The following is a 20170-nucleotide window of genomic DNA, read 5'->3' as shown; positions in this document are numbered from 1 at the left end:
CTCAAATAGATCCTTAGTTATTTAAATAAAAACGAATTTATTTAAACGAAGATGTATTTTATATATGAATTTACAAGAAGGAAGATAAATAATTTTTACATTAATCAAAATCAATTCAACTTGAATGGCATCTTACATCTTTTATTGTAATTAACACTGTATTTTTAATAGCTCAAACATGATTGATTTTTTTAATGTTCAAATAACCTGCGAAGAATTTTCACCCTAAACTATTAGATCCTGAATTCTTTCACATTTGTAATTGAATATACACCCATTCAAATTTTAGATTAAAACTTCGTTTGGGACGACTTTTTTACTGCTTTTAAAAGCAACTTTTTAATATAAAAATTTCTTAAATTAAAAACAAAATTGTACTAAAAAATTACTTCATAAAAAAAAAAAAAAAATCGTCCAAAACGAAGTCCAAGGCTTCATTTGGGACAGCTTTCTTATAACTTTTTTGTACAATTTAGCGAAAGTTATAAGAAAACTGCCGCAAACAAACCAAACCCTTCAAGTAATGTACGTAGGGCACCTTATCCACAATGGCTTCTCCATTTTCATGGTGATAAGAGAATATCCTTCCTATATGCAAACAAATCAAAACCCTTCAAGTAATGCATGGAAACATTTGTACAGCGAGCTTATTTACAGTACATTGCATATTACGTGAACTATACATCAATCCAACACCTGAAGAACTTCTTCTTATCGTTAATAACACATACCATTTTATGGTATCTCAAAGCTGTTTCTTCTTCAAAATTTCATAAACTACTGCATTACAGAGTTGATAAATACTTCATCAATATCCCACCAAAATGTCTTTGGATAGAGCCAGAGGGGTGCCCCCTTAATAGAAAGCATAATGTACCTATATGTTGCAAAACACTGCATCATTAAAGAACATTCTATCACTATAATCAATCAATATTAGCATTAGAATGATTATCTTACGATCCAACTAAATTGTCATTATATTTAGGTATGCTTGAGATGACTTTCTTACTGCTGCTTAAAACAGCTTTCTAGTGCAAAAATTTTATTTTTTTTGCTAGAAAGCTACTTTAAGAAGCAGTAAGAAAGTCATCCCAAACGAAACCTTAGCCATTGAAACCACATTAAGCTGCCAATGTCTACTAGAACCACCCTTTATTTGAGTCGTCTACAATCTTTTCATTTAAGTTTTAAAGCAAGAAAAATATTCCGTCATTATTTTTTTTTGTTGGTTTTATTAATTCTTTTTTGTTGCTTTTATTCTGGTAGTTCTATTAGCGGGTACATTAAATTCCTTATTCCTATTTTTATTGTGTGATTTTTATGGAAGGAAGCAATACGGCGAAGCATCAAGGAGTTAAAATGAATCATATCATATTAGAGTTTCTTATGATTAAAACATTATGATATGCATTTGATTCCTTCTAAGCAAATCAGGGTTTTTATAACCTGTTAAGTTTCAACAATTTCATGAAGAAAATATTATTTTTTGGATTAACCCTAATTTTAGCATCATTAAAGTTAATACATACTGTATGATCCAAAATAACTTGGCAGGTAGATGGAAGCATATTTAGAGGCTATCTTGATAGCATTATTCTTGCTTTTGCTACCCACTTAAATACCTTTTGTTTTTTTAGCAGAAATCACGGCTATTAACATGGCTTCTTAATTTTGGATTCAAATGGGTGCTCTTTTGGTCATTAAGCATATAAAATAGCAAAAAAAAAAAGTGAGAGAGAATGCCACATCCTTTTATACACTCAAATGTACTTCTCAATTCCTTGACTCTTTGCAATATTTGATTTCTCATATCTAAAGAGAAGGTAATTCATGTGCTAAGTAGTTGGTTAGTTAATTTTGGTGCTAATTTGAATACTATTATGAATTTAGTTGGGCTTAATATTCCTAATCATCTTAAGGATTTAATTCATGTTTATAAAATGGGTTTGCCTTATTTTAAGGGAGATGGATAATTTTATGTTTATTCAAAGCCTTTGCTTTGCCTGAGTTTGTTCTAATCTGTTTTGTTTTTTGGCTTTGGTGTTGCTAAGATAGCTATGATAATAAGAGTCATATGACTGAATCTTTTTAGAGTGCTTGCCATTTTATACCTAACCTAGTGCTCTTCTGTGTCGTTGGGTATAAATTCATATCTTGTAGTGCTTATAAGCAGAACTAGTTTTCTGACACTATCCTCAGGTTGTTGTTGATAGCGAATGGCAGGACTCTATACAATCTTTCACTTGATGAGCCTAAATTGGAAGCTATGATATTTATTGAAGATGATATAGAAATTCAAAGACAAACCACTGAAAAAGCTAATCCTATCAATCCTTCTATTGAATAGTTGAAACTTGATGTGCTGGATAATTTATATTTTTGTTTTTATTTTTGTAATAGACATTTAAATATTTAATGCTTACTTTTATTTTGATATTATAAGATACAATGCTACAAATAATGTTGCTTTCAATTTTTTTTGTCATTTCAAATATTACGCTTTGATTACTTTCTTAATTTTTATGTATGATTTATATATTATAATGTTGTATCCACGCCGTATCCATATCCTATATTTTTAAGAATTGGCGTGTCACGTATCCGTATCATGTTGTATCCGTGTCACCATATCCGTATCGGTGCAACATAGTATATACCATTAGAATTATTAACTTCTTCCTGGAGTAGTTTCCTTTAGTAGTAGATGCTCTCATAATTTAAGGCAGTTTTTTAACCTTATCTGAGCTTTAGCTTTACCACATTTCTCATAAATCAAGTTTTATTATCTACTTTTTATAATACAAAGGCTTTCTGTTGCGTTGATAATGGTATGGTTGTTTTGTTGGATGTTTATTTAAGCAGCTAGGATCGTGTTGTGCTCTCAATTATGAATAGAAATCTGTATTGTACTGAACTTGGTGATTCTTATAGTCATAATTCATGAAGGTGACCGTTTCTATGATATTCAGATGAATCTGTAGGTTTAATATGTTGATTGTCGTATACTTCATTTTTAACTTGTTTATTTTTGTTGTACAAGGTCTTTTATTCATTCACGGGAGGCATTATTGTTGGCTAGATTACTATTATTGAATTGTTGATTCTTTCGCCGCTTTGGAAACAGATGTTGGATTGGCTGTTGTTTTCCTTCAGATTTTGTCGCCTGGATTTATCTTACCCTATTTTGATCAAGGTGGCTAACTGAGCTTGATTCATTTGTAATGGTTGGTTGGAGGCTCTTTCAAATAATAGTCTTAGACCATTCGTTACTATTTTTTTGTTCTTTTCTATAGCCTTAGTGTATTAGTCAATAATTAGCCACTTATCTTTTTTATCTATTCTTGTAGTTTTCGTTTTTTTTAAACTGAGGATTGATTTTTCAGTTGAAATGTTAAATTGAAGATATGTAGATAGCTTATCATAGTGTTTGGTGATAAGTTCAACCTTTTGTGTATATTTTTCCCAATATTAATAAAATTTTAGTTTTATTGCTTATATATATATGATCAAGGAATTGGATGCCAATACCTTTTTGAGGAATAGTTTGCAGCAATGGTAGATCGAAAGTTTCATATGAATTTAGGTTTCTAGGAAATAAAATAACACTGAGAAAGAAATTTCAAGCCATGCTGATATGCACACATATCACAAATGAAGAGAGTTTTAATTATAGCTTACAATAGTTCTAATCTAACAATATGATAAACAAACAATATTTCAAACCTGGCTAGTTGAGCAAGCAAGTACCACAAATCAGATCACGGTTGCTGCCTGCATGTTGGACAAAACCATTTCCCTTTGAATCTAGTCTCCGGCGTCAGGCCTACACATGAATAGTGAAACCATTCGCCTCCCTCGCACTGCCAATAAAACATGCAAGAAAAATTAGGCAGACAAATTAAGTTCAATTCAAATGTACAAAAAGATTGGCATTTGCCCGCACAGTTCTGAACGGGCCACTATGTTGACACAATATAGCCTCATTAGGCTTAGTGTTGCGTCTACTACGGGAGATTGCTCTCTTGAAAACTAACAAATTCTATCCAAGCACGATTTGCTTAGTGATTCTATGAGAGGATCTCCATCCGTGAATCACAAGTAGTATTAGATCAATCAAGGATCATTATTAAGTTCTTATCTTGTTTAATATGATATAAGATGCGGATAAAATATGCTCATATAGATTTGTAGAGATGTCCTAATGAACATTTTATAAATATGATATAATTCTACTACATGAGACCTCTACTAAAACAAATAGATGTTAGAACACTCATAAAATGTCTATAAGGAACCCAAGTTTGGTATGACAAATATTAAATATTTCATATGCACTTTTCATGGGGTGAAATTAAGAATTATGAGTCAGTATTACTAGACGATCAAATGATGCCTACACATGAAACATTTTAAGTAACTTTGATTCATTATACATAAGAATGAGACATAGATGAAAACATAACTCATCAAATTGAAACTAGGTGATTAAAATGAAGAAATGCTGCAAAAAATTCTATTTGATATTAGAATATCATAGAGATTTAAAAGCTAAATTTTACCAAAAATAAATAAAATCGATCAATTTAACAATGTTATATCTATTTTATTGTTGAGCAATAAACAAATTCAAAGAAACAAAATTTAGATTGGCAAAATGATAATATAATAAGACTAAAATGGAAATACGTCAAGGTTAGAAAGGTAGTTTGAGAAATGATTATATGAAACAATTGGAATAGCATCTACTGTATGTGAAAAATAAACTTAGATTTGTTGTCCATGTAGAACAGAGGATATAACAAACACGAATAAGATACACAAATACAGTTGTTTACTGAAATCTCAAATAAAGAGTTGCCCTTTCCGATGTTCCATATCTATTAATATATCAAGGAAGTTCAGGGCCAATTATAAATCAGGAAGCAAATATAGGTAAAACAGGACAGGGGATTAGAATGGACAATGCTTAAAAATGAAAAAAAAAAAATTTGAGAAGAAAATTAGCAGAGTAAACTACAGAAAAAAAGCAGAAACGCACATTCTCATTATCACATGCGATCATGTCTCCAAAAGACACCTGCAGAAAGAGAAACACAGACAAAGCCATAATAACCAGAACTATAAGGATTACAAAATTGAATATGTAAACATGAAAAGACAATTTGAAAACCTGGTGACAAACACAATAAGTTGGTTCATTAGGATCAATGGATTGATCAAAGTCAGAAGCCGCAATAACAGATTTTTTATGACTTCCCGGAGGAGGCATCAGCTCAAGATCCATCTCTCTCTCTCTGTCCCAATCCCTTCCTCTAAACCTCTTTGATTGAGGTGTTATATACCCCCCCTTGCGTTTCTCCTCCCTGCCAACCATAGGTAAAGGTGGAAGGATTGCTGGTTCATCTAGTGGTATTTTTCCCTCTGTTTTAGAAGTGAAGTCCAAGCATACAAATCAACTTATGAACTAAAACATCAATATTTGTCAAAATGCATCAATTAATTGACAGAAAGAATTCTTTAATGTGAAAAAAAAACTACTACTACTAATACTCTACACCACGCAATTCTTTGAATTAATCAGCACTAAAGTCTTGAGAAAATAAAATCATTTAACAGTTAATTAGCATCAACTTGAGTTGCAGCAAAAATCATCAACCCGAAAGACCACATGGATGACAATTAGGACTTGCATCATACCTTGCTTTAAATCTTCAGCAAACTGATTCAAGTCCTCATCGAGTCTTTTCACATGGCTCTCTAACTTCATAAAAAAGCAAACATGAAAGTTATGAAAACACTAAATAGGCGACATAGGAGATCCTAAAGTTTCTAATGCAGATCTGACAAGAGAAGAGAAAAATCACGCAACAGACAATTTTCGAAGGACACAAGTGATACAAAAGACCTAATGGGCTACATTGACGAAAGCAAATAGCATAATATAAATCAAATCAGATGAATTCAATAGAAAGAGTTTATCAAATCTAATAAACACAAATACACTTTTAGACCTATAACAAAATCATAAAAGGAGGAAAAGAAGGAAAAGAAAATGCAAATATAAAAGAACTCATCAGAAGTGCAACCCTCACATTTATATAAGGATATAACAAGTTCTAAAATTTTCGAAGTATCTTACCTAATCAAGAAATTGAATCTAGAATGATGAAGAAAATGAACATCCAATTTGAAATTTTATTTATCCATGGCATTGAGTTTTGTGCATACCTCAGACACCTTATCATAGAATGAATTGATAATTCTCTTTCACTGATCACATATGTGCTGCCTAATCCATGTGAATAATCAATTATAAAACCGAGAAAAAATGGAGAAAAGTTCAAAATAATCCTCAACTATTCATAGGCCAATTTAGCCCTAGAGTATCACATTTCTCTAATTTAATCCATCAAACCTCTCCCAAAATTTAAGTCTCTCACTTGATGAAGGAACTAAATCCTGAGACTAGAAGGAAAATTTTACATCCAATTTAAAATTTATTCAGCAACTCCATTGAATTTTGTGCAAGAATAAGACCGTATGCATAATCACAAAATAATTGGAGAAATCCCTTCCACAAATTGCAAAAATGCAGCATAATTCATGTCATAAATCCAAGAAAAAATGAATAGAGTTCACAGATGACCCACAGAAATCAGAATTTTCAAAAAAATGAGTTTGTACCTAAGAAATCTACATAAATGACAAAAAAAAAAGAAAAAAAATCTTAAAAGACATAAGCAATAAACAAGAGATCAGCCACAAGTAATCTTCTTGGCAACAACAAGCCAGGGATCCAAGTACAAATCAAACTTTTATGACAAGGTAACATAGTAGGCATGCATATACAAATTACTGTTAAAATTCAAAATAATAGAAGAAACTATAATTAGCTAAATTCAAATAGACATTAACCTTTCAATTGATCATTGTAATGCAAACATTCTACATTTTCTATGATTGCGGGACTTTGAGATTGATATCATTATGGAATAGAGAAAAATATCAAAATGGTCAATTGACTATTTGGCTAGGGTCATTTTAATTCTAACTATCTTGAGTATTCAATTTGATCCACCGACTCTTCAAATATGTTCCAAAGAAATCCAATAGAATGATTGTTCTGGATTATATTCGATAGTCAAAGATCATATTTGAAGTTTGAATGGACTAAATTGAACATATTAGATAGTTTGGAGCTAAAATGGCTCCCCATAAATAGTCTAAAGGTCATTATAATCTTTTTCTCATATGGAATATAGCTATCAAACATCATATTTACAATGAACTCTTAGGTTGTAATTTTCAGTACAAACAAAATACGGTTTTAACAATATATAACATAAATAAAACCTACAAATATCCAGCAATTTGAAAAACAAATTATTAGTAAACCATGAATAAAGGAGAATAAATGACAAATGGTTCCACATGTCTTAAAGCAGTAATATAGTCTTTCTTTTAAGGTTGGTTGGGTAAACCGATTTTATATTGTAAACTTGGTCTATCCAAGTAGTATAAATACCAATCTTATTGTAATGATAGACTCATGGAATGAATAATTTCTGGTTTATCCCTATTCTTGATATGGATCAAGAAGCATATCAACATCATAGTTACAATGGACTCTAGGTCATAATTTCTAGTAATTCAACATATAGGTTTTAGCAGTTTATAACACAAATAAAACCTACTAAATTGAGCAATACTAAATTGAGCAATTTTGAATGTACAGAAAATGAATAATTAGTAAACATGAATAACGGAGACAAGAATAGTATGATAAGCTAAGATAATTAAAAATACATATATCCAACATTGGCAATGTATAGTATATAAAAAGGACCAATTAGTTTACGCTAGAGGAGTCATCTTCACTATTAGCCTCATTCTAATGATTTGGAGCAGACTTTATGAATCCTCCATTCATTCAAAACAATAAATAAACACAATAAAAACAATTTGCACATTTATAGGCTTATAAAGTAACAATTTTTTTAGCTTTGGGTAGATTAAGCATTATTATATGTTTGTAATACATAAACTTTATTAGTCAAGAGTGAATTGTGAAGAATATTTGGAAAGTGAAACTTGTGGGTTTATATACCTTGCGAGCTATTTTTCCTCTACCTCCCTATCTTCTAAAACTTCGTCTAGGGCTTCTATCTTCTTCTTCTCTCCATGGTTCTCATTCCACATGTATCTTTCTTCTCGAAGCTTTGATTAGTCGTATGGTGTTGTTGTGTCCTTTTTTTTTAAAGTTGTAAGGTGTTGTGCCCTTTTATTTGAATTTGTAAGATGTGGTTGTTTTTGTTTAAGTTATTGTGGGATATAATAGTGTAGTTTGTTCTATCTGTGTTTGTCTATGTTTTAAGGAAAAGAAATCTTTAGTTTGCAATTCTAGTGTTTTTTAGATTCATCATTATTAGAGGTCGAGTTTGTGGATCATCATTTTTCATTTATTCCTACTGATGTTTCCTAAAGTGTTGAACCTGATCTTTCCCAAGTATTTTGAAAATTTTCTATTGATGTCATCCTAGGTCTACCTATATGCCTTCCTAATCCTCTAATATTAATTTTACCAACACAAAAAATGGGAGCAACTACTATAACTCATTTTTCAATATTCAATAGAGTCGCTATAATCATTCCTTTAATATAATCATTCATGAATGTATCCTAATTTTGCCATAAATCTATCTTAACATTCTCATTTTATCCACTCTCGACTCGATATTATAACTTTTTTTAATGTCCAACACTCATACAACATATTTGGTCTAATTATAATTTTATAAAACTTACTTGCATCGTAACGAAATTATAAAAAAAATCATTGCAAAGTCATCAATTGGCCTCTTCAATGCTTTTATACACATACAAACCACTAAATTCTAGAAAATATTTTTTTTTAAATAAAGTATAATGATTACTTTTATTGAATGATAATAAATTATTGATAACTAGGTTGAGTGTAGTAAATATGATAGAGCTAAAGAATGAACGGTAAAGCTATTAATGATAAATGGAGAAAAAATTATACTATGAGACTACAGGAATAGCACCATGAGATAAGATACTAGAAAATAGGCTCAATTAGTTTTTACATATAAAACTGAGGGCAGATGCACCAATAAGATGAACAAATACAGATAATGTGGAAGGGTTTGAAAGGAAAAGGGTAAACCACTAAAAGCATGGACAAAGGCTATGCAAAATTTGCAAGTAGATTTAATGAGCCACTCAACACTAGCATGAATGAATGGAGATTATAATTCATAAAGTAGCCCTAAACCATTAGGATAAGGAAGATTATGATTGATTTCTTTAAAGTAATGCCAAGGAACAAACAAGAAAATGAAATGCCTCGACATGCACAAAACACAGTTATTTTAGGCCTCATTAAAATCAATTGCATCTGAAACAAAATATCAAAACTTCAGCTGGCAGATTCATCCTATCTAAAAATTGAACGCATACAAGTGGAGCTTTTTCTCTTTAAATGTTAACGGAAAAAACAGATGGCTAAGGGCTTATATCAATCTCTAATAAGCATAAACTGATAAAGCTTGGGCTAAAATTTCATTTGATTATCTATAATTGTAGTGTTGTATATTACTCAAGGCCCTCCAAAAGTACCTCAAACGCTCAAAGGATATGTGCTAAAGAAAATCTGGTATGAGGTAAAAAAAAGCAAATCAGTACACAATTTGCTTGTATAAATAGCAACTTGCGATTTTGTCACATTGTACAGAGCAAAGTATTTGTACAGCAAGAATCTAAATCGCATCAGTAGCCATACCCTACTATTTGGGACAGCTTCATAAATCCTCGTTTTTATTCATTCTTGTTGAGTGATATATTATTTGTAAAAGCTATTTCGTACAAAATCATTTTAGATACTTCTAACATGCTATCTTAGATCTACAACTTTTCCCCTCAAATCCTTTGACGCTAATTTTATTTACTAGTCTACTGGGCACATTTTCTAGAATCAACTTATTTTCAATCGACGCTACCGCCACAATCTCCCTAATATACTCATTCCTCAATTTATCAAATTTAATTTTGCTACACATCCATTTTAATATTCTCATTCTAGAATCCTTGATGTCGCAATCAATGACTTCATTACTCCCAACCATGAAATCTATAGAGCATAGTGGGACTAATTATAATTTTATAAAATTTACGATTAGGTTTTGATGATAGTCTCTTATTATACGATACTTGTGTGTCAGTTCTCCAATTCAATAGCAACCTTAATTTTACCAAAGAATATCCATATCTAAATCCTCATTATTCTATATAATGCTGAGAAAACTATCCAACATTGGAAATAGAATAAGAATAAGAAGCAAAAAAAAAAAGCCAAAATGTCTAATAATTTTGTCAAATATAAAGAGTAAACATGAGAAAAATTATTTTAAGCAGGCAAACAAATAATAAAGATCAAATAAGCTTTTTCCATGAAAGTCGGTGGTTTCAGCTTAATGAAACATGAAGTAAAAAATATATTGAGAATTGAAGCTGTGAATAAAAACTCTTAGTGCAAAGCATATGAATAATTAAAGTAGATAGTTAAAAACATCAGGCCTTTATCCCACTGTGGGGTCGAATACATGAATCCTTTTTCTCCATTGTGCCCTATTAATAGTTAAATTCTCATTTAAATCTAATAAATAAATGTCATTTCTAATATTTTCTAACCAAATCTTTTTAGGTCTATCTCTACCAATCTTAACATAAGTCAAATCTAATACATCTACTTTCCTAACTGGGTCATCGGAAGGCTGTCGTTTTATGTGACTAAACCATCTAAGGTGATTCTCTCTAATCTTATCTTCCACTAAAGCTGCTCCAACCTTTTCACGTATATGTTCATTTCGTATCATGTCTTTAAGAGTAAAACCACTCATCCACCAGAGCATCCTCATCTCTGCAACACTTAACTTTATACTATACTTCTCTTTTAATGGCCAACATTCTGCACCATAAAGCATTGCAGGTCTAACCACCATCCTATATAATTTTCTCTTAAGTTTGAGGGGAACTTTTCTATCACACCACAAGCTCGATGCATTCCTTCACTTCAACCATCCAACTTGAATTCTACTAATAATATCCCCATCTATTTCACCATCATTCTGAACAGTATATCCAAGATATCTAAAACATGTACTCTTATTAATGACTTGATCACCCAAAGTCATAATCTTCCCATAAGAACTATTATTACCAAAATTACGCTCCATATATTCAGTTTTAGATATACTCAAATGAAAGCCTTTAGACTCTTAAGGTTGATTACCATAATTCAAGTTTACCTTCAACTCCCTCTCTAGTCTTATCAACAAGAAGAATATCATCAGCAAAAAGCATACGCCTGGATACAAACTCTCGCAAATTTTAACACTGTCGTTGTCATGTCCCAAGTCCTCGATGAGAAAAGTAGATGGTTGCGTTAAGTAGTCGACGGCTAGCGTAAAACTTATCGAATAATCATGACATGTAGCTAGTAACAATTTTAAAAAAAAGAGGCACCAATAAGTCACCAACCAACTTGAACAGAATAAAAACAACACTTCAACATAAAATAGCATAATCATCTAAGGTATATGATAATTACTTGTACTTTAACCATAGCAAGTTCTTCAATAACTTAAAGAAAAAAAAAACTGCAAGTATTCAAACAAATGGTAAAACAATTGAACATACCTACCTCTCTACACCTGTTCTTGGAAAAATTGCTCTATTTGAAATAAAGAGGAAGTCCTTACGAGATCATAAGCTTGTTTCGCAAGCACCACCTTCTCAGTACAGAGGCTCAGTGCATTTTCTTGGTTAGCCTCGATCTCTTTTTTTAATTTTTCAAGTTCTGAATCATCATCTTCATCATAACTTGTTTTCTTTGAGCTTTGAGCATGCATTCCGATGTAGTATCTTGTTTGATCTCTTGATTGGCTAATAATACCTTCAATAAGAGAAAAGTAAATATGTTAATGATAAGCAGAAGCAAATAAAAGGTAATTTAAACATGTGAATAAATTACTGGTTCAGATCAGAGTTCTCTTGCTAAAAGTTATAAAAGGTAATTTAAACATGTGAATAAATTACTGGTTCAGATCAGAGTTCTCTTACTGAAAGTTTCTATCCAGAATTACATAATAGTGTTGCGAAAACCTTTAAAAATAATATCACAACTGAAAATGATGATATCCTTCTAATATTCTACAAGAAAAAAGTATGCCATAAGTACAGCAACATCATCATTTGTCAGTTCCAACTAAGTACAACACTTAGCGAGATCAACCCAAGAAATATGAGGATCTATACCTGTCATAAAAGAATACCATAACACCAGAAAATCATTAAAAATAATATTTTTAAAATGCATCGTGTAAATAACTTCAGGTTGAGTGCTACATGAGGTATTTTATTCAGCTCGATTCCAAGAAGGAAAAGGGATTGTTTAGTTACTAAGTATTAGGAGTGTAGAGTAAATTAAATGAAATCTTAAAATTTCAGGTATCTGGTTAATAGAGAAGCAAATTCAAAGTATGTTATTAAGGGATTTGGAATTCTCCCATTAGTTTATTTTTGGTGTATATAGAATTCAATTAATTTGGACGAATTCTGAATACACCATGCAATGATGCAAGTAAACATCTCCATGGAGATACCATGCACCCACAACACGAACAACACCAACATCCTCTCCACCAACGACTATTTTGATCTCCATCCTCGCCAAAATGGCACCAACTTCCATGACCACCGAAGACGTCGACCTCTTCCCTCCATGTCCTCCACGACCGCTATCCTCACAGGGACGATATCAAACTATATAACCTCCAACGAAACCGCAACCACCATGGTCGCTAGCACACAAACAAGTCATGGTTAAGATTTGTTTTTTTTTTAAATTTAAATCCATTTATAGTCCAACCAAACACAAAACTGTTCTATTGAATTTCTTTTAAATTGTATTTAGAACTCTCAGGATTTCTAAATACTTGCAACCAAATAGCCCCTACATTTACTACTACAACAACAACAACACCAACAACAACATCAAGTCTTTATCCCACTATGTGAGGTCGGCTACATGAATCATTTTTCTCCATTGTGTCATGCTAAGAGTTAAATTCTTATTTAAATCTAATAACGAAAGATTATTTCTAATATTCTCTAACCAAGTCTTTTTAGGTCTACCATTACTTTCTTAACATAAGTCAAATATAATACATCTACTTTCCTAACATGGTCATCAGAAGGCTGTCATTTTATGTGACCAAACCATCTAAGGAGACTCTCTCTAATCTTATATTTCACTGGAGCTACTCCAAGCTTTTCACGTATTTGCTCATTTCATATCTTGTCTCTAAGAGTAAAGCCACTCATCCACCTGAGCATCCTCATCTCTACAACACTTAACTTAATATTATGCTTCTATTTTAATGGCCAACATTCAGCACCATAAAGCATTGCAGGTCTAACCACCATCTTATAGAATTTTCCCTTAAATTTGAGGGAGACTTTTTTATCACACAACATGCCCCTACATTTACTAATCCCATAAAATTTCATCTATTCTTTTACTGACAATGATAAAACACACAAAGCTCAAATTTGATTTCTACTAATGCTAGCTCCTTGCTATTGGGCCTTCAAGGATTTCCTCCCAAGAGATATCCATCTTCCCCTAGCTTTTCTTTAACAATGTCATCATGAGACTTCTATTCTCCCCCCCTATAGGTTTTTTTGTTGATCACTACCCCCTATTAAGCTCCAGTACCTTCATTCCCTTGTTATCATGCTATGAGGACTTCAGCAATCAAATCTTTAATGATTTTTCATTTTCAATTATGATGCACTGAAACGCTTTCTTAAAGGATATGCAATCTCTAACATGTGCTGGACACAAACAAGTGTCCTATGCGTGTCTGACAAGCGTCAAACACACCGAGATGTGTTCGGTTAAAATAATATAAAATTTTGGACACTCATGTAATAAATATTTTTAATATTTTTAAATATAATTGATTATTCCGTAATTTTTTTTATTAACTAAAAAATAAAAACTATTTCAACTATTTCTCCATAACTGCAATGAAACACTCACCAGCATCACCTTGAATATTTCCTTTGTGACTTGAAACTAAGGTTTAACTTCAACGCTCGACAGCAACATCCAACAGTGCCTCGAAGTCCATGCCCAACACCAGTAATTTCTAAACCCACAATCACGCCCCTGCATTGTATTGACATCTTCATATCTTGATGAAGATGTCCAAAATCATCTCAACTTTGATGAACAATGCCCTCTTGACATCCATGCTCGACGTCCAATACATGACATCAAAGTTCGATTCTCGACAACATTATCATCTCTCCTCTCAGTGCTAAAACTTGCAACTAAGGTTTCAAAACCAGGATGCATTTCTCTCATAGTCCACTGTGCATTGATGGTAACATATATTTCTCCCCAAATTAAGAACTTCTTTTTATTATTTTCATATTAAAAATATTATAAGAAATATTTATCCTTTTGCTTGAAAATTTAGTTCCGCCAAAGAGACAAAATAATGAGAGGCAAGACAAAGGTGAGAGGAAAATTAGAATGACAAAAAGTAATTGTAGTTTTCAATCCTTGCTTCTTGGATTTCACATGTTCTTCTTCACACACAAATTTAGGTTTTTAAATTTTCAATGGTATAATAATTTAAATTTAGGATTTTATGTTAATTTTGAAATGTTCAATAAAAACATAATAAGCTCTACTACTCTAGCAATGGTTAATTTGAAATTGGTGATTGTTCAGTAGAGCCTAATATTGAAGACAATAAATCTGTATGGAATCATGTAACTATACTGGGAAAATCTTTTGAAGTGGAGAAAATATTGTATTTTAATGCAATTATTATAGTGTCACTTACAAAGGCTCATATTATAGAGTGAAAACACATTTATCAAAGAAATTACTCATGGAATTAGAATTTGCCCTAAAATAAGTGTTTTACTGTTGAACAAAATGCAAACGCACCTCAACAAAGTTGAGTAAAAGATTAAAATGAATCATCCAAAAGAAATACAATTGCCTAATACATATGGTTTGTCGTTCTACTTTTTCTTCTATTCGAACTGATGATATCAATGTCAGTATATATTCATTTAGGATGGAAAAAAAGTTTAAGAAAAAAAGGTATTGCAGATAGTCATTTGAGGAAGACATTTAAATGGTAAAATTGCAATGATGTTTTTTCTCAAATGGCCTCCCCTATAATCCCTCATTAGAAGTATACATTTACTTTTGCTTGTAATAACAGTCTTGTAGGTTATGTGCCATAAAGGTACAATGCAATGAGATTAAAATTATTACAAAGGGAGTGGGAAAGGTCCAATATTGATTAAGTTGCTTGAACTTACAAAAGGAGTATAGAAGAAAAAAGGAGTGAGTTTGGTGTGTGATAGTTGAATTAATCATTAAAAATATTACATATCAATTTTATAGCATTATCAGAGAACTACCTAATGTTTATTAAAGTTATAAATTCTGAAGGGCAATATAAACATATGTTATTTATTTTTAATTTGATTGTAGGAGTGATCATGATGGTTAGCTCTTCAGAAATTCTTAAAGTTATTACTAATAATGCTCTAATTTGTAGGGCAACAAGATTATTTGTTGAGCAAATATATCCTCACATGTTTTGAATGCCATAAGTTATGCATACCCTCAATCTTGTTTTAAAGAATAATTATACAAGTTCAAAAAATTGAGGCAAACGAAATCACTTACAATGAATATCATTAGATCAGAATGGTTGCTGGAAATGCTATTTTGATTAGAAATTTCATAATGAATCGCTCGATAAGACTTTTTATCTTCAATGATACCTTAACTTTGAAAATGCTTGTTGTAGCTGAAACTCATTTCACTTCAGTTGTCGTGATATTGAGAAGATTCAAATAGACTAAAAATGCACTTCAATCAATAGTAATTAGTAAGAAATGATCATGTTATCGTGTGTATGATGTTGAAAAGGCAAGATATATGAAAGAAAAATACTTGATGATTTATGTTGGGATAATTTTGATATTCTATCTTTTTCTCAAACTATTTATGAGTTGCTTAGAGTTACAATCATAGAAATGTCTTGTTGCACTTAATTTATGAGATATGAGATACAATGTTGTCTAAAGTTAAAGAAGCAATATTTAAGCATATAAAAAAGTCAAATGATGAAAACTCATATTTTTGGAGTGTTATTTACATTATTTTGGAGGATAAGTAGAGTAAAAGTAACATGCCTCTACAGTGGCGGAGCCAAGATTTTTTTCATGTGGGGGCACAAGTTATGAATACGAAAAATATTACTAACCTTTTTAACCGAGTTTGAGACCGGCATCAGTGGTTTTAAAAACTTTTTTGTTAGACTTCTATAAAAAAAAAAAGATAAACTACATAATAAAAACTTGCAATCAAGAGCACATGCTATTCATATTCTTCTTACATAACACCTATAATTTCTCCCTCCGAGTCTTCATATTTTGAAATCGTTATACAATCACTTCATTATCAATACTATTAAAAATATTTTTCAATATAAATAATCAAACAATCATTCATCCAGGAGTCTCTCATAAGATTGTGCAAACAATTATTTACAATTTTCATAGCGAAGAATGCTCATTGGACCGTTGTTGTAGCAATTGACAATATCAAAACAAGCTTTCTAAGTAAGAACAGCAAAGGGTAAATATCATTTTTCATTGTCTCAACCATTTTTTGTGCAAATTCTCCAATTCCTCTTAAATTGTTGAATGCATCACTATATTTCATATCAATGATAAATCTCAAGTTGGCTATTTAATATAATGAGATCTATATCTGAAAAATCTGACGACTACATGGTCATATGTATCATTATTTTGTCATTTTTTTACTTTTTTTTCACATTATGTTCCTTAGGATTAAGCTTTTATTTATAAGCATGTTTTTAATTAATACATTTAAGTGATTGTATTAACACTCAAGTAGTTACAACTCTGATCCAGACAAGAGTGTAACTCTAACTTAGTGACTTTTTGTGTTCTTCTTTTTTGTCGAGATCTCCTATAAGAGAAAATGCCCATATAATCAATTTTTTTCTTTGGTAAAACACACATATCAAAAATAACTTTTAATGAAAAATGTCTAATTTATATTTTAATTAAATAATTTTTGTTTTTTTTTTAAGTTTATAAAAAAATGCATATGCATATAAAGAAAAGAAATGAATAACATTATTCTAAGTAAAATTTAAGCATAGTTTTATAATTTTTAAATTACTTGAAAATAAATATAATACATATTTTAATGAAATAATTATATATTTAATTCATCATAAAATAAATTAATAATTATAAATTTTACTCTTATCAAATTAAATCAAGAATCAATATACAATTAATTTTTTTTTCTCAAAAATACTAACCGTTGAATAGAAACACCGTATTTTAATAAGATTACCAACCCAAACACCTTAAAGAATCCATCAAGCTGCATCCTCCGACTCTTTAATGGTCCTCATGTTCTGCCTGTCACTCCGTTCTATATTAATTAATCGAACTCCTCCCCTACCCCCTATTTCTCCATTCCAATAAACCAAATAATTGCGAAAAATCCCTAAGGTACCGCAATCTATTCCTTCTTCCTCTGAAGTCTCTGCTCTTAACCTTCTCAAAAAATAAATAGAAAAAATTACCAAAAAAGTTAAAAAAAAAATCACCAAGCCAAGGGGGCCACATGCCTCCGCTAGTGCGCCTTTATATTATTTGGCTCATTCATTAAATCTAAGGTAAATTTTAATATATTCTTTATAATAAAATCTCATTTCGTCAAATGATAATTATCTCATTTTATTTTATTTATACTCTTAAAAAGATATTCAAACAAAAAATAACTTCAAGAGGATCCTCAACATGTTTTCCCATAAAAAATTTTAGAAAGTTCAAATATTAGAAGGGCACGCTTGAAAATTTATTTTAAAATTTTAGAAAGTTCAAATATTAGAAAGGCATGCTTGAAACATTATTTTCCTAATGAGGAGGAGAGACAAATGTTGAATGTAGAGATAGCTAAATTCTTTTAACATTTAAAGGATTTTAGAAATCAAGAATCTGTGTGATGAGTGGAGGATGGATTCAAAGACATGATGGTTGATTCATGGAGTTTCAGCACCTCTACTTCAAGCAATAATCATAAAACTTGGCGAAATGTCCTCCTCTTCTTGTGAAAGAAATTAAAGCACATACTCATTCATCCAATAATAAAAAGAAACAAAATTACTTCACAATAGGATGAAAATTTAGTTTATATGCATACAAATATTCGTCTTATATATATATATATAAGGTAATAACAAGATGAGGGATGTTGCAAGAGATAGCTTTTGGTCCCTCGATAATATGGGAAATTTTGGAGATTGCAAATTTTTCTCATGATGAACCAAAATGAAAAGCAATGTTATTTAATGGTTATGATATTGAAGGCCAAATATAAATATATAATGAAGAAGCTAATCATATTATTCTTTTTAGTAAATAGTTAATAATTGAATCTTAAACCTTGATGTTGTACTAGACAGTTTATGTTTATTATTTTTTTAATATCATAAACTAGACAGCTATTTATGGATCATTCAATTTCATAAAATTAAAGTTAAGAGTTCAATGGCTTATCATTTCTTTATTATTCTTAATATTCAACTTATTTAATTTCTATACACTATTTTTCAGAGTAACTTTTTAAACACCTCAAGATTATGCATATGGCATCTAGATATTCCTTTGTAGTGAATGCATAAATTGGATTACTAGGCTTACAACAGAGGCTATTTTAGGTCGTGTGTGGGATAAACAAATTAACTATCCCAATAACTTTTGGCACCAACTGACATCATCAAGCTCTTCATTCTTGTCTTCTATAAGCTTTATGTTCTTATCAATTGGAGTGTCCATTGGAGTGTCGACAACCTACACCCACTCATTCCAGTTTAATTAAAAAGATCTATAATTAAACCTTTAATGCTACTTTCTTACAATTTTTGTCCCCTTATTTTTGCTAGCTTAGCATGAGACCATTTCTATAGTGTAGAAGAAAAAACAAAATCCACAGACACGCACTACTGCTACAAAAACGAAAAATTCACGCACAAATAACTAGATTTCCTTTAACAATTGGACAAATGTAGTCGCATGTAACTGTGCAAGCATTAACAGATGAAAACTAAGAAAATGTTAAACTAAGTTTCCTCAAAGATGCCAAATTAAACATTAACAATTTAACAATAAAAAAGAGAATCCATAGATAACATGAAGCAATGAATGCTATATACATTTGGACCAGAGAATTAAATTGGACTCGTCTCATTTCTCAGCAAATTGTAGCAAAGAACAACAAATGTAGAGCCTAAACATACAAAAACAACCAAGAACTGCAAGGAAATGTGAAAAATGGCAAACGCTCACATACCTTGGGCTCTTTCGTCGAGTTCTCTCATGGTGGAGAGAAGCCTTCGGAGCTCCGCCGCCAACGTGCTCGAATCTTCCACACCAAGAGCACAAAAGAAAAATGAACACAAACAAGGCTAAAAGCATATGAACGGTAAACTTCTAACTAACAGGAAGTAATCCTTACACTCCAAATAATCGTCGACGAAAACGCCCGTTCTCGCAATCGCCATATCTTCGCGCTTTAGGGTTTCTTCGCTTTACTCCAGTACGAAGAGTCTCGTTTTGTTAGTTAAGCTAAGAACCGTAATTATAAAAAATAATTCTTTATTATTAAAAATGTTTCTTTTATTTATTACTATATAGCACAACTTCATCCGTTGGCTTTATGTCATAGTATATTCTATGCAGTGTGTGGTAAAATAGGTGATATATTATTTTAAAAAAAATTGATCTTATGTTGGAGATTTATAATGCTTTTTTAAAATTATTTATTTACACAATAGTAATATTTTTTTGTTTCTTTTTTTTTTTTTGCTCTTATCTAATGATCCGGGGCATAAGTCTCTGCGTGAAGAACAAAAAAAAATATTAGATTTGTTTTTATGTTTTCCTTTATTTTTTCATAGGTAAAAAAGATATATTGGGTTTAAAGCTCAAGTATGTGATG

At 30.9% G+C, this 20170-nt stretch overlaps 1 protein-coding gene across 1 annotated transcript; it reads right to left on the bottom strand.

Moving 5' to 3' along the window:
* Nucleotides 1-591: 591 nt before the first annotated feature.
* On the bottom strand, nucleotides 592-19816 carry LOC110108256 (PHD finger protein ING2). The gene is made up of 8 exons (XM_020838820.2): nucleotides 19688-19816; nucleotides 19523-19594; nucleotides 11784-11977; nucleotides 5701-5764; nucleotides 5174-5424; nucleotides 5042-5080; nucleotides 3727-3863; nucleotides 592-877 (listed from the first exon to the last, which is right to left on the bottom strand). Exons 1-7 carry the CDS (start codon nucleotides 19731-19733, stop codon nucleotides 3762-3764), a joined length of 768 nt encoding a protein of 255 aa, XP_020694479.1. The 5' UTR covers nucleotides 19734-19816; the 3' UTR covers nucleotides 592-877; nucleotides 3727-3761.
* Nucleotides 19817-20170: the final 354 nt, after the last annotated feature.

Source organism: Dendrobium catenatum, unplaced genomic scaffold (assembly GCF_001605985.2).
Source record: "Dendrobium catenatum unplaced genomic scaffold, ASM160598v2 fragScaff_scaffold_542, whole genome shotgun sequence".
Classification (NCBI taxonomy): domain Eukaryota; kingdom Viridiplantae; phylum Streptophyta; class Magnoliopsida; order Asparagales; family Orchidaceae; genus Dendrobium; species Dendrobium catenatum.
The sequence above is the reverse complement of the archived record's forward strand: the minus strand, read 5'-3'. Positions and strand labels throughout refer to the sequence as shown.

Excerpts from the sequence above, each read along its gene's own strand:
- LOC110108256 (XM_020838820.2), bottom strand. The coding sequence starts at position 19,733 with ATGGCGATTGCGAGAACGGGCGTTTTCGTCGACGATTATTTGGAGT. Across the intron at positions 5,081-5,173 it reads CTTATTGTGTTTGTCACCAG|GTGTCTTTTGGAGACATGAT; the intron begins GTTTTCAAATTG and ends CTCTTTCTGCAG. Across the intron at positions 3,864-5,041 it reads TCGCATGTGATAATGAGAAT|TGCGAGGGAGGCGAATGGTT; the intron begins GTGCGTTTCTGC and ends TTTTATTGGCAG.